The sequence below is a fragment of the Gadus morhua genome, chromosome 12, assembly GCF_902167405.1.
Source record: "Gadus morhua chromosome 12, gadMor3.0, whole genome shotgun sequence".
Lineage (NCBI taxonomy): Eukaryota > Metazoa > Chordata > Actinopteri > Gadiformes > Gadidae > Gadus > Gadus morhua.
Window position 1 is genome coordinate 7,956,598 of NC_044059.1, and position 13,107 is coordinate 7,969,704.

Consider the following 13,107-nt stretch of genomic DNA (forward strand, 5'->3'; position numbering starts at 1 on the left):
CTGTTCATGGGGAGTTTGGGGTCCTCGTCTGTCTGTCCGTCCGTCTGTCCGTCTGTCCGTCTGTCCGTCTGTCTGTCTGTGTCATTATGTTAAATTAGGTTTAAATTCTGCTTTCTATATGTATCCTTTAGGGGGTGTTGCCTCAATTATTCTGGTGATGGTGGTATTTGTAGTTGAGAATAAAATAAATTGAAGACGAGCTGTAAAGAGGAACTAATATTAAAGGTAAACATGTTTTTCATGGCATGTTTAACAGCTGAACCGGCATTTGGACCGTACCATCCTTAATACGTTACTTTCTTTTAAATTTGAGTGAGAAGCGCATTACAAGTGCATTTTATTATAAATAATTGTATACGCATAACGTGTTTATACTTGTACTTGACCAAACTGGTCATCTTATTTATGGCCAAGGAAAATTACATTTATTCGATTAAAGACATGACCACATAGTCTGTTCCATTTCACTTCCGGTTTTACGACAACAAGGTTTTTCCACATGTGGGGAGAGTAACAGAAAATAACTTCTGTTTGAACTGAGGTTAACTTGCTTTTCATAACAAACACTACCGGGCGGAAGGTTATACTACACTATGGGCAAAAAGAAGACGGGAGGGGGGCCTGGCGGACTCGGGAGGTGTCTGATCAAGGAGAGGCTTCAGGCCAATCGTGGACACAAGAAGATCGACACCTGGGTACGCATCAAGGCGATGGCTCGTTATACGATGGTTTCACGGCAGCCTATATGTTGCAGTGGATCTATCTGGTGGTTTAACGTGATGAATCTATTCGCATTAAATATAGCGATGCATAAAAAGTATCTAGCTTGAAGTGTTGTTTAATCTCGATTAATTCACGTTAAACTCATCCCAGCCCTTGTTTAAGTGTTTAGTCATTTTATTCGAAATATGTGATGTGACATTCTAGTAATTCTTCGTATATTTTTCTGTCAGCTTCACACTAGTGAACTTAACGATGGCTATGACTGGGGTCGACTGAACCTGCAGTCAGTTACCGAACAGAGTTCCATGGATGACTTCCTCGCCACTGCCGAATTAGCAGGCACAGAGTTCATTGCTGGTAAGCGATATTTTCATATTTCTATTAATAGGCACCCTCTCGTATCACTGGCTAGTAAACAAAATGCACTTTTCCTGCCGTGTGTGTCTTCACGTCCTGTCATTTGCGATGTTCGTTTCTCAGAAAAGCTAAACATTAAGTTCGTGCCGGCGGAAGCCAGGGCGGGGCTACTGACCTCAGAGGAACGGGCCAGGTTGAAGAAAGTGCACGAAGAGAATAAACAGCTCCTCCGCATCCCCCGCCGGTAAGCTGACCAGAGCAGCAGACATCTCGCTCGGTGGCAGCCCCTGTTGTGATCCCCTTGTGACTATATGAGTTTGATAATGCTATGCTTTGAGTCTGATCATCAATGATGACCGGTTTACTTTTGCGGTCTCCAGCCCAAAATGGGACGAGAACACCAGTGCTGAGGTCCTTCAGCAGGCGGAGAGAGACAGCTTCCTGGAATGGAGAAGGGAACTCGCAAAGTATGTGTTTCATTTGGCTTGATTTGTATTTCCAGTCATATTATTGTATAATGTATTGGCTTTGAGGTGGCCTGTGCAATTTTGTTATTTATTTGTTGTAGGTGCTTTATCTTGTTAGTTTCAGAAAAACGTAAACGATGCAGTTGGGCATAAAAAAAGCAAAGGCAAACATTTGAATGCCCATCGCTATATAATGATATTCATTAATAATTCCCTCACATTATTTAACCTCCCCATATCTAATCTTAAATTCCATACAACTTCACTTAACTAAGGCAAACAAAATGAAAAACAACTCTCCCAATCCATCCGTTTCTAAGGCTGGAAGAGGAGCAGAAGTTTATTCTCACGCCATTCGAGAGGAACCTTGACTTCTGGAGGCAGCTGTGGAGAGTGATCGAGAGGAGGTAAAGTGGCTGCAGTCCACATTGGGGGACAACCTTAACTCCCTTGCTTGATTTAAAAATGTGCGTGTATATACCATGTGCTAACATAATTCATGTGTGTTCCTACAGTGATGTCGTTGTCCAGATTGTTGATGGCAGAAATCCTCTGCTGTTTCGTTGCCCTGATCTTGTAAGTGGCAACTTTCAATCTCAATTGATTCTGGGACAGATACCGAAATTAGGGAAAAGCTGGAGGTTGAAAAGTGGAATAGTTGAGGTCTTCAAAGTATGCTGTTACCCTACCCTAAGTAGAATTCAGCTACTTTATGGTCCCTAATTGAAAACATTTGAACCACCAGTTTTAGCAAAGTAAATGACACTCTTTAGTTTCTTGTCCAATGTATGTCCTACACTATTACCCACAATCAAAGGAACCCTTCAAAGAAACTCACGCCTCCCTCTTTGGGGGCTCATAGGAGGCGTATGTGAAGGAGGTGTCGGAGGACAAGGTGAACATGATCCTGGTGAACAAGGCGGACCTGCTGACCCGGGAGCAGCGCGGCATCTGGGCCAGGTACTTCCAGAAGCAAGGCATCAGGGCGGTGTTCTGGTCGGCACTGGCAGAGGCGGACCGGTTGGAGGCGCTGGAAAAGGTGGGTGGAAGAGCCGATAGTTATAATAATATTTATCCTTATAAGTAAAAAAAGAAAAAAGGGGAAAATCCACATCAACTGATTTTGTTTTAGTGTTGAGGAGAGCTCTAGAAAACGTCTTGCTCTAACACGGTCTCCTATCTGTTGCAGCCTTTCATCATATGCCACGCCCACCATCTCTTTGATAAGATACAAGAGAGAAGCTCTTGACTATGGGGGATTTCATGTTTTCATAACTTAATGTGAATCTAAATGTGTCACAGGGAATGGAGGTGGAGGAGACTGAAGATGCAGTGAGTGAACCGGAAGAGGAGGAGGAGGAGGAGGAGCAGCCCAGCGTGGCTAAGGAGAGTCGGCAACCAGAAGCTAAAGAGGAGGAGGAGGAGGATAGTATGGATGAAGATCCGCGGGAAAGGGTAACGGTAGCAGAAGAGGACTGGCAGACCTGCTCGGAAGGCGATGACGAAGAGGAGGAGGAGGAGGGGGGGGGAGGGGCGGCTGGTCCGTCGAATAAAGACGGCTTCCGCAACTCCAGTCGTCTGCTGCACAAGGACGAGCTGCTTGCCATGTTCAAGATGGTTCACACCGGGAAACAGTGCAGAGAAGGACAGATCACCGTGGGCATGGTGAGTGCTACAATGCTACAACAGTAGGCCTGTGACTGAAGGCTTTTAGGGTGGCGGTTAATGGTTTGCGGAGATGTCTTTGTAGATAGAGAGACTATTGATGTGAGAGCGCTGCGCATTATTCTCTTTTCTGTTTGCGTAGTTACTCTTCATGGCATTTTTTTGGATTCAGGATGTCTGTGTTTTTATCATTGTGTGTGTGTGTGTTTGGTTATGTGTTGTCAACTGTCCTGGTTTTGTGGGAATAATTTGATTTATTAAGGTTATTACTTACATTTTCAATGGAATAGCAGCTGAAATTGCATCCATGCATCGACTTAATCAAGTCGATGTACTGGAAACACAACATCATTATGTTTGAATGTCTCTCGCTTTATAAAGAGGAGTTTGAATGGGTTTGTTTTAATATGTAACAATAAATCTGTTGAACAGGTTGGATATCCCAATGTGGGAAAAAGTACAACCATCAACACAATCTTCAGGGACAAAAAGGTGTCAGTTTCTGCCACTCCCGGTCACACCAAGCACTTTCAGGTAAGCCGTTCGCTCCATGGAAAACCCTTCTCCAGTCCTGAGATACAGCTTCGTCTGTTGCTTGACCCTTGACATCTGCTGTGTGTCTGCTTGTCTGTGTATAGACTCTGTTTGTGGAGCCTGGCCTCTGCCTCTGTGACTGCCCGGGTCTGGTGATGCCCTCCTTCGTCTCCACCAAGGCTGAGATGATCTGCTGTGGCATCCTGTCCATCGATCAGATGAGGGACCACGTTCCTAGCATCTCCCTCATATCCTTCCAGCGCTCAACCTTCTGTGGCGGTTAAATTGAGTGATGGCTCCCTGCCAAATTTGTGGTTTGTAATGTGTCCTAGCCAGGCACAGCCTCACCTCGGTGTCTTTTTAAATGGTTCTAATCATGACGTTCCTGTATACGTCTCCTATCAACTGAAACATCACAAACCTATCAATCCATCATGGGGAGTTTAAATTATCTCTTAGCTTTCATTTCTGGCCTCGCATTTTCAGACTAACTTTTAGGATATAGATATGGCCAGTTTGATGACCGTCCACCTACCGTTGCTCACTAATTTGGCCAACAGAAATGTCTGTTACTGTGTGGCGATTCGATAGCGTCTAGGAAGTAATGGAGCTCCATCACCGTGACTGCGGGCTCACTCGACCCCAGTCATAGCCGGACACCAGTGAGAGACTGAGCTATAAAAGACCAATAGGAAAACCGTGTTCTTTACTTCGACGGCCCTTAACCGGGTGCTCACGTGTGTCAAACCATCCCGCGCCACGTCATGGAGAGAACGTACGGCATCAACATCATCCGGCCCCGGGAGGACCAGGACCCAGACCGCGCGCCCACCTCTGAGGAGATGCTCAGGGCCTACGGATGTAAGAGCCTTCCCCCCCCCCCCCCCCCCCCCCCCAACACCTGAGGGACCCAACCCCAGAGTGACCCAACTTCTCAGTTCCTTTCAGTCAACTAGAGAGGGGCGTTGTCGTCTGCTGTACGCTGCAGGGCAAAATGCGATCGTTCAAGATTTGTCCCTTCTGTGTTCAGTTAAAAGTTAAACGTTTTTCTACGGAATGGAGATGATTGGTTGATATATACTTTAATGTCCCAAAGGGCAATTTTTCTTGGACTCAGCTGCATAACGAGCACAATAAATAACAAAGCACAGTACAGACATGAAGCATAAATAACACGCAACAGACTGACATAGTTTAACTGACATAACAGACAACCCCCCCTCACCCCATATGATGCGAGATGTGCTCTTTAGTCCTAATGTAGCTCCAAGCTGACCGTCCTCCTGTCTTGCAGATATGAGGGGCTTCATGACGGCCCACGGACAGCCCGACGAGGCAAGATCGGCCCGCTACGTTCTGAAGGATTATGTCAACGTAAGATCCATGGAGTGGATACTGTTTTTATCAGAAATGTCAAAAAACATTGTTTTTTTTATGGTTACCGCCTATATATAACTTGCGATAATTAATATTTTTTTTAAATACACTGTTAATCTAACTCATATTCTCGTTGTGTTATCTCAAAGTCCTGGGTTCTTAGGAGGGCAGAATAGAGTTGAGGAACAGCATATAGTGAGCATGGCCTCTATCCCGGGCAGTGTTAATGACCACTCGTGTGTTGTTGTGGTTGTGTGTGTCCCCCACAGGGCAAGCTCCTATACTGCCACCCTCCACCACACATCCAGGCTGCAGACTTCCAGCCCCAGCACAGAACCTTCCTGCCCACGGACGGGGAGATCGACGAGTCCTCTAATCCCAGCTGCAGCCTGAACAAGATCAGGAGGATAGAGAACCCTGTGGACAAGAACTTCTTCAATCAGGTATGCCTGGGGCTCGTGGATCAGCATAATAGACAGTATCCATCTACCCTTTTTAGTGCAAAACTGAAATGAAGAACAGGAAGAAGAAATTGTGGTTGATTTTGATATCTGCATCAGAGAGAGGGTGAAGCTTCTCAGACACATAGTATAACTTCCTATGACATTATAAAGATATTCAAAGGTATCGACAGCAAAACTATTCTTACTGTCATGGGATCCCTTTCGTCTACGTCTGTTGTGCTAGTTCCCAATCAATTCCACACACTACCTGTACAAAAAAAATAAGGATGGGTTACACACTACTTGAGTAAAAATAAGCAAACTTTGTGTGTTTTTAGATTTCATTATACATTCAACGGTGCGAACACACGAGGATTGACATCCACCCACCCGTGCCTAACCCTGTCCCCACCTCCTCTGTCTTCCTCCAGGAGAACGTGCGTGCGCTCACCAAGGGCGTCCAGAACGTCATGGGCTACAAGATGGGCAGCGGGCCCGTGACCCCGGGCCAGCCGGGCCACGTGGGCCCCGGCCAGGTGGGCCCCGAGGGCGTGGTCGGCAAACCCTGGAAGAAGCACGGCAACGGCAACAAAAAGGAGAAGGTCCGCAGGCTCACCCGGCACCTGGAGGCCTGAGCCGGAGGAGGCCCGGCTGAGGGCCTGGTTCACCCAGAGGCCATCTTCAGCTCCCTCCCCCAACCTCCAAGCTAGTGATTAGCACCGAGTTGGAACCAAAATGGCCCCTATGTGAATAAGCCCTAAACAAACTGTTTAAAATTAATCATGGATCATTTCAGATTTAATGGGATGACTGTATGGGAGGGTTTAGATGCAATTCCAAAGGAATTAACGCCAGCCTAGGCCAATGCCGGGCTCTTTGAGTGGTTAAAGGAGAGGTTAGAGGCTACAGGTTTCCATAAATAGTACATTATATATAATGTACTGCCCTTGATTACTGATAATGATCCAAACCATCTTTTTCATCTCGACAATTTCATAACTTTTCTTTTCCCCATTTTCTTACTTACTAGAAAATTAAATGTTGATTTTTCAGATTAAAACAAATGCTTGTATTATTCATGTACAATATTTAAGACATTGGAATAAAACGAATTTGTTCTCAACTGCAGACAGTTATTTCAATGCATATTACCCAGCTGAACCCCAGATTATTAATAAAATAAACAAATTGCTATATTGACAAATTAATAGCAGCACAAGTAATGTGCTGTATTGAAGGATCCGGCTGGTTTATATACAATTGCGTATGTACTTAATCGGAAAATGAAATAAAAATATCTATTGTGTATTCTTGTGGGGCTGTGCACTGTTTGACTTGTCCTTTTGTAGTGTGGTTATTGTGAATTTCTTTGAGAAACAATGTCCGCAAGTGTTTTTACCCCTCATTAAATCACATTTTCTGTAAGTAACTTTTCAAATAATTGCAGTTTAATTCAATCGTTTATATGAGGTATCATCAAAAGTAGCCTATAACTATTATTAAAAATAGAAAAAAGGAAGTTGATTATACAGTTGCGCTCCTGAAAAAGGTGACCTCTTCTGCGCAAGTCCCCTCATCAAGCAGATTCACAAGACTACTGCGCACCTGTGGCTCCTGGCAGACACGGCGCTTGATGCTGTCTTTTGGGCGGCACGTCAATGGATTTAACTACTTTTCGCTATTAAATGAAGGAAAATGAACGACTTGACCGACAACCGCATTCATAACTTTCGTTCTTTTTATCAGTTTTGCGTCGAGGCGATAACAACCTGCCTCTCGTTCAACGCTGACAAAGCGTGTGTCCCCTTCGCACTCTTTGCGTTGTCTGCACTACTGTTATTTACATCATGTGTTGTGTAAGTAATTTTTTTTAATCGTTTCTCGTCCATCGATTGCAGTGGCAATAGACACAACAATTGAGAAAATTCAGATCAGTGGTTTCCTTCCTCAGGTTAATCCATCAGCGATGCACCGTGAGGCAGGGGAACACTGGAGCAGTGGTCACCATCTATTGCTTTCTCGGCAACCTGTGCAGCACTATCGGCGCGGTTCTTTCTCAACAGCTGGATATCCAGGTACATGTGATTGTTTATATTTAACCATCTCAAGCCCAATCAACTCGTAAATAGTCATACAGCGCATCGGCACACCATCTGACTACTGTGCAACTCACTTTCTTTAGATAGTGTTTGGTGTCTTGACTGTAGCTGTGGATTTTGTGAACATTGTTTCCATCTTCCTCACGCTTTATATTTGCTGGAATTCAACCAAAGGTAAGCCCGGAGCGCCAGCTCCTCCTAGTCTTTCTCATCTTTATGATCCTTATGTTCTTTGAGAACGTAACCGTAGCCCAACCGCATTTAAGCAAAACAGTCACTGGACATTTTGCTTGTCAGGAAAGTCATAGTGATAACAAAACGAATTTACATCAGCGTCCAGCTTATTCACTCTTAGCTACTCATCGATTTTCTTGTGTTTGTCCTCAGATAGGAGGCTTAGGATAATCAGGAGACGACGAAGGCAGCAACTCCTCTGTATGTGTCTGTTGATGGGACTAGGAGGTTATGCAACCAGTGAGAGCATCCCAGCATACAGGCCCTTTTCACGAAGAAAACTACTTGATACCTTTCTTCAAGTCAGTGTGGGTGTGTGCTGGATATATAATGTGGTAAATAAATGGCAATAAAAGTGGTAAACATAAACCTAAGTGTTTCTTCACTTTTGGAACGGTGTTTTTCTTTTGTATTTGAAATTTGAATATGACATGACAGGTGGTATTTCTGGAATCTGAGTCTGTTAGTGAATAATTTGGCTGGCCTCCATCATTGTCATTGTTCAAAACAATGTTAACCACAGAATGTGCTGTTCTTCCTCAGGATAACACACAGGTCTTGGGTTACACTCTGGGCATGATCTCTCTCGCCATAGTCTGCACCTCCAGATTCCCTGCCATCAACCGAGCAGTAAGACACCGTGGAGCTAACTTGATTCATTTTTTAATGTAGATTTGTTGTAGATAAAAGGGCAGACATATGAAACACTGAACATCATAAAATGGAAATGGGAGCCACAACACGTACGTCCCCAAAAACGACATAAACAGGACAGAGTGCAGACTAACAATAGAAATCAGAAAGGAAATGTCATTTTATTATATTTGATTTGATTCATAATGTCCCAACTTTTTAGAGCTGCCATGGTCACATTCCATGTTTCAATCTTAGCGTGAATCAGAATGAAATGTCGGCCATCTTGTAATGCCATCCTTTATGCGCCGTGTGTTCTGCGTCCAGTGCAGGAGGGAGAAGGTCTCTCCGGCGGCCGGCGTCTCAGCAGTGCTGTGCTCGTCGACCGGCCTCCTCTACATCTCCGCCCTCCTGCTCTCTGACCCCGTGGTTCCCGGACTCTTCCTCAAGGCAGCGCCCTGGCTGCTCTCTGCCCTCTGCGGCGCCACGCTGGACCTGCTCGTATCCTCCTTTGGGGCTCCGATCTGTGGTATTCCTCTTTGGACCGTTTAGGGGGGCAATCTCAAATATCTGCAAAGATCTTCCCTCGGTGTAAAAGTCGCCGAATGCGAGTTTCGTGCCATGCATTCAAATCGTAAGCGGCGCAAATTTAGTGGTGCGTTTGCCATTGCCCTTCCATGGTTGTTCTGCCAGAGAGACTAGCTCTTCAAATCACTTGTGTGTGTGTGAATGAAACAGAGATCTTCAAGACCGTCACTTTTTAAGCAGACGCTGTTATCCAAAGTGACTGACAGTGAATTGAGAGGAGGAAGGGTCTAAAATGTTTTTATATTGTGTAGTTGTAAACCAAATATATTTGGTTGTTTGCTTTTTAGTGTTTATGGTTGCTTCAAAATGAGTGCCATTGACATGTCATGATTGCATTTTACACTACTGAATAATGTATATTAATGTGAAGGGTTTATATGTCGTTGACTGCTTTCCATATTTTTGAGTTGTTGGCCATTAACCTTGAACTGTTAGGTTCTGGTCATATTTTGGTGCAGAAAAGGAGCCAGACGGAAACCTGAGAGGATCTCACTAGACACACAGAGCCTTCTAGAGTTTCCACACTTTCATAAGAGACATGGCAACCAACTGAAAAAACACAGAAAACAAGAAGCAAGTTCCTATTTTTGCCCTTTCGTCTCTAATCCTATTTATTAATACATCTATCGATCTCTTTTTGGGTTATTTCCCAGAATCTCTCATGATAATTCAAAAGAGGTCAGTGAAAGGTTTGATGAGGTCTCTTTTAGCCAAGCTTTACTTGCTTGTCATTTTAGTTAAAATATGGCTTGCCTTGTTTGGGACTAGAGACGCCAGGTCTGAGATCACAGATAAAGGTCTCAATGTAAACAAGCAATGACTTGTGTTGCAGTTCACTAACAGGTTATTGCTCTTCATGTTCCTGTGATCTTTTCTCCATTTTTCTCTCGCTTGGATCTCAACGTGGTCTTTCAAAGAAGAACAACAGAAAGACACCAAAGACCGCTGAAATCGGCCACTATATGGACGTCAGTGTTCAACCGGCAGTGAAGGTACGCCAAATATGTCCTTCATTTGAATACTTTTCAAACTCATTTCTTACTACTCTTTACCATTTATTAATCATCCAAATCAACTTGCATTCAGAACTTGTCATCAAGCAGCAGGTAGGAAGCTAGGCATTTTGGCTCTTGAATCTTGTTGACACTAGGAATCAAACGGAGGAGCTTGGTGCCTTTCTCTTTGTGTAGACCACACTGTGTGTGTTGGTAGGAATGCCGAGAGGACTTGATGCTATTTGGGAGAGATAACTTGGCGACTGGGACTACGAGAGGAGTACAGCTGGTCCAGGTGGCGAGTGGGGGGTCTGTCTGCTCCTCCTGCACCTCCTATGACTCCTCGTCCTACAGCTCCGAACTGGAGGTGAGTCTATTACTCAGAATCTCTTATTTATTTATTCACGTATGTGATATATTTTTTATTATATATTTAAAATTATGAATTATTATTATTCAGATTCACAGACTCTAGCTACTGCAAGCATAGTCCTAAAATAGTCAGGGAACCTGGCACAACCAGTCTCAAACCAACCGATTAAGGTATTTGGTTTGATTTACCACTAGTGTGCCAATAACATAACATATTAGATAATTAATGGGTATTGAAGGTAAAAGTTAACAACAAAAATAGAGTTCAATGACTATATTGGATATAAGATGTTGTGTGATGAGATTTGCAATATCCACAGTTGTACACTAGATGGTGGTATAATGTTAACCGCAACAGCTAGGCAAATAACAGTTGTTGGAACTTGTAGAATGGGATGTCAATTATTGCACTTTTTTTTTTACCCTTATTGCTTCACTACTGTCAAAAGTTGAGTCTTTCCGAGATATGGATTTTCACATGGTTGCCTTAAAAACCGCAAGGTGTTATCCCATGTGGTGGCAGTTTCAGTATATATATTACAACTTGCTCTGGGGTTCCTACAAGTAGGCTGTGGAATTTGGGGATCAGACCCAGTGCCTTTCAGCTGAAAGTGATGAAATACCATTCCCACAATACTATCGTGCAACTAGCTACTACCATCTTGAGCATGTTAGACGGGACGGGTGTAGTACATGAGGTGTACGTTGAAAGAATGCGCTGGCCCATATCATGTGATGGCCACAACGCTCCACATGCGCTCTAAATGAAAAGATTGCTGTCATGTTTCAGTGGGACTTTGAGGAGGCCAGAAGCTGTTGGAGTGAACCACCATGGAGAACGGAGGAGGGGGATGAGTTCCTGCAGGATTGGCCCAAGAACCCTCCACCGTTTGTGGCGAGCACCTGCAGCGCTTCTGACTTCACAGAGATGCCTCTGTGAAGCTGAGGACGGGGAAACGGCGTTCCCCTCAAACGCCGTATCAAGCTCCATCAGTAATAGGCTGGTCATGTGAATAGATAATGTAATAAATAAATGAAATGACAAACATAAACTGTGTGTGTGTGTGTGTGTGTGTGTGTCTGTGTGCGCTGCATGCACTTGCAGGGAGCGTGCTCTTTTGTGTTGAACAGAATTGAAAGGCGCCAGAATGGCTGCTGATAATTGTGGCGGTGACTCCATTTGCTGTCCCCACAGTTCAGATGTCAGGACACCATGTACACCAGCCCCTCCCCCATTATGGCCACGCAATGCGGCTCAATGATCGGAAGGAAGACATCCAAACGGCCTTATCAGTCCGCTTTGGCCTCAGACCCACCCCCCCACACACACACACGAACACTGCCCTCTCCCATTCTGCTTAGGGAGGTTTTTCAGGTCACATCCTGCATTCTGTTGGTCATCAGTATTTATCAGGTCTAGACGAGGCGACAGGCCTCTGCCAAGAGCCTGCCAAGGCGATAAACAGTAATCTAATGGGGCCTCGACTTCACCCCCTGTTCTCTGCCTTCCGCATACATCGCATGTTGTCCTGTTTCATGAGTTATGGGTACAGATTGCATCAGGGAACTTTATTTTTTTATGTTTTGATAATGGGACAATACACCGCTTGAGGTGAAATGTTCAAGCCAGTCACCTTCATACCTTTTACCGAATCATCCACATGTCAAACTTATGAAACATGGTTTTGAACCCACGACATACTTGTAGAGATAAATTGAATATGGGTTTGAATTGCGGTTTAAAGGGAGACAGTCTTGAGTCATATAAGGATTAAATGTGTTCCATTTGGACATCAGTTTTTACCAATGAAAAGGCCCAACAATGTTTTTCTTCATGAGTCAGTAAGAAATATGACATCATCCAAGCAGAAATGTGATTCAAGTCCAAAATTAAAACTTGTGCACACTGGCCCTCTTACATTAAGGGTGAAGTCTTCTGTTTGCTAAAGACTATATCTGCAAAACAACTGTGTTGAATGATGAGGATCTGTGTTGTCAGTGGTAAATAACAAGCTAGAACCCTACTGTGTCTGGACTCTGGACAGGGGGGGGTCCGGCTAGACACGGGTTAAATCCCTATCCCCTAGTTCAGACTCCAAACACAAGGAAAACAAACTCTCCCATCCCATATTAACAGGTGGAATTCTGTTTACACAAGTGACAGAGAGAAAGGATTAGGACATCTGAAGCCGCTGGGGAGAATAGGCCTTTGTGTTTATCTTGTCGCCTTGCTTACGTCAGAGGAGAATCACATAGGCCTTGTTTGATGCATTGTAACACGCTGACCAAACCATGCAGGGAATTTTTTCCTCTCAGGTTGTATGAGCAGAGAGGGGATGCCTCTGTGTAAATGTTTCACTAAACTATACAATAAGGCTCCAAAAAAGATAAAAACAGCACCAATTTTTAGGTAAAATCTATTTACAATTGCTATATATCTATATAAAATAGGTTGGCCCTATGTGTTTACATATGAAATTTTATCATTTATTATTAGAGTTTTAATATTTTTTTGTTATTTTGTTTAAATATATTTCATATATATATATTTTTTTAATCGTCATATTGCTATTGCATTGCAGCCTTACGTGGGAACCGTGCAAGGACGTAAAGTATTCAA

The 13,107-nt window shown here is 43.9% G+C and overlaps 2 protein-coding genes across 5 annotated transcripts; both read left to right on the forward strand.

Annotated features, from left to right (window-relative positions):
• Positions 1 to 443: 443 nt before the first annotated feature.
• lsg1 (large 60S subunit nuclear export GTPase 1) lies at positions 444 to 6,882 on the forward strand. The gene is made up of 14 exons (XM_030373083.1): positions 444 to 695; positions 954 to 1,080; positions 1,204 to 1,324; positions 1,461 to 1,547; positions 1,868 to 1,954; positions 2,063 to 2,123; positions 2,410 to 2,586; positions 2,850 to 3,212; positions 3,645 to 3,746; positions 3,851 to 3,994; positions 4,484 to 4,607; positions 5,041 to 5,120; positions 5,393 to 5,566; positions 5,998 to 6,882. Exons 1-14 carry the CDS (start codon positions 594 to 596, stop codon positions 6,199 to 6,201), a joined length of 1,953 nt encoding a protein of 650 aa, XP_030228943.1. The 5' UTR covers positions 444 to 593; the 3' UTR covers positions 6,202 to 6,882.
• A 257-nt stretch (positions 6,883 to 7,139) lies between these two features.
• On the forward strand, positions 7,140 to 11,533 carry tmem44 (transmembrane protein 44). Of its 4 annotated transcripts, none has more exons than XM_030371690.1 (10): positions 7,140 to 7,422; positions 7,518 to 7,641; positions 7,749 to 7,839; positions 8,053 to 8,234; positions 8,443 to 8,529; positions 8,860 to 9,033; positions 9,556 to 9,693; positions 10,038 to 10,112; positions 10,333 to 10,482; positions 11,278 to 11,533. In XM_030371690.1, exons 1-10 carry the CDS (start codon positions 7,262 to 7,264, stop codon positions 11,425 to 11,427), a joined length of 1,332 nt encoding a protein of 443 aa, XP_030227550.1. In that variant the 5' UTR covers positions 7,140 to 7,261; the 3' UTR covers positions 11,428 to 11,533. The 4 variants fall into 4 exon arrangements, with proteins under 4 accessions (XP_030227550.1, XP_030227551.1, XP_030227552.1 ...); XM_030371691.1 differs by having other exon boundaries at positions 8,053 to 8,207; XM_030371692.1 differs by having other exon boundaries at positions 8,053 to 8,201.
• Positions 11,534 to 13,107: the final 1,574 nt, after the last annotated feature.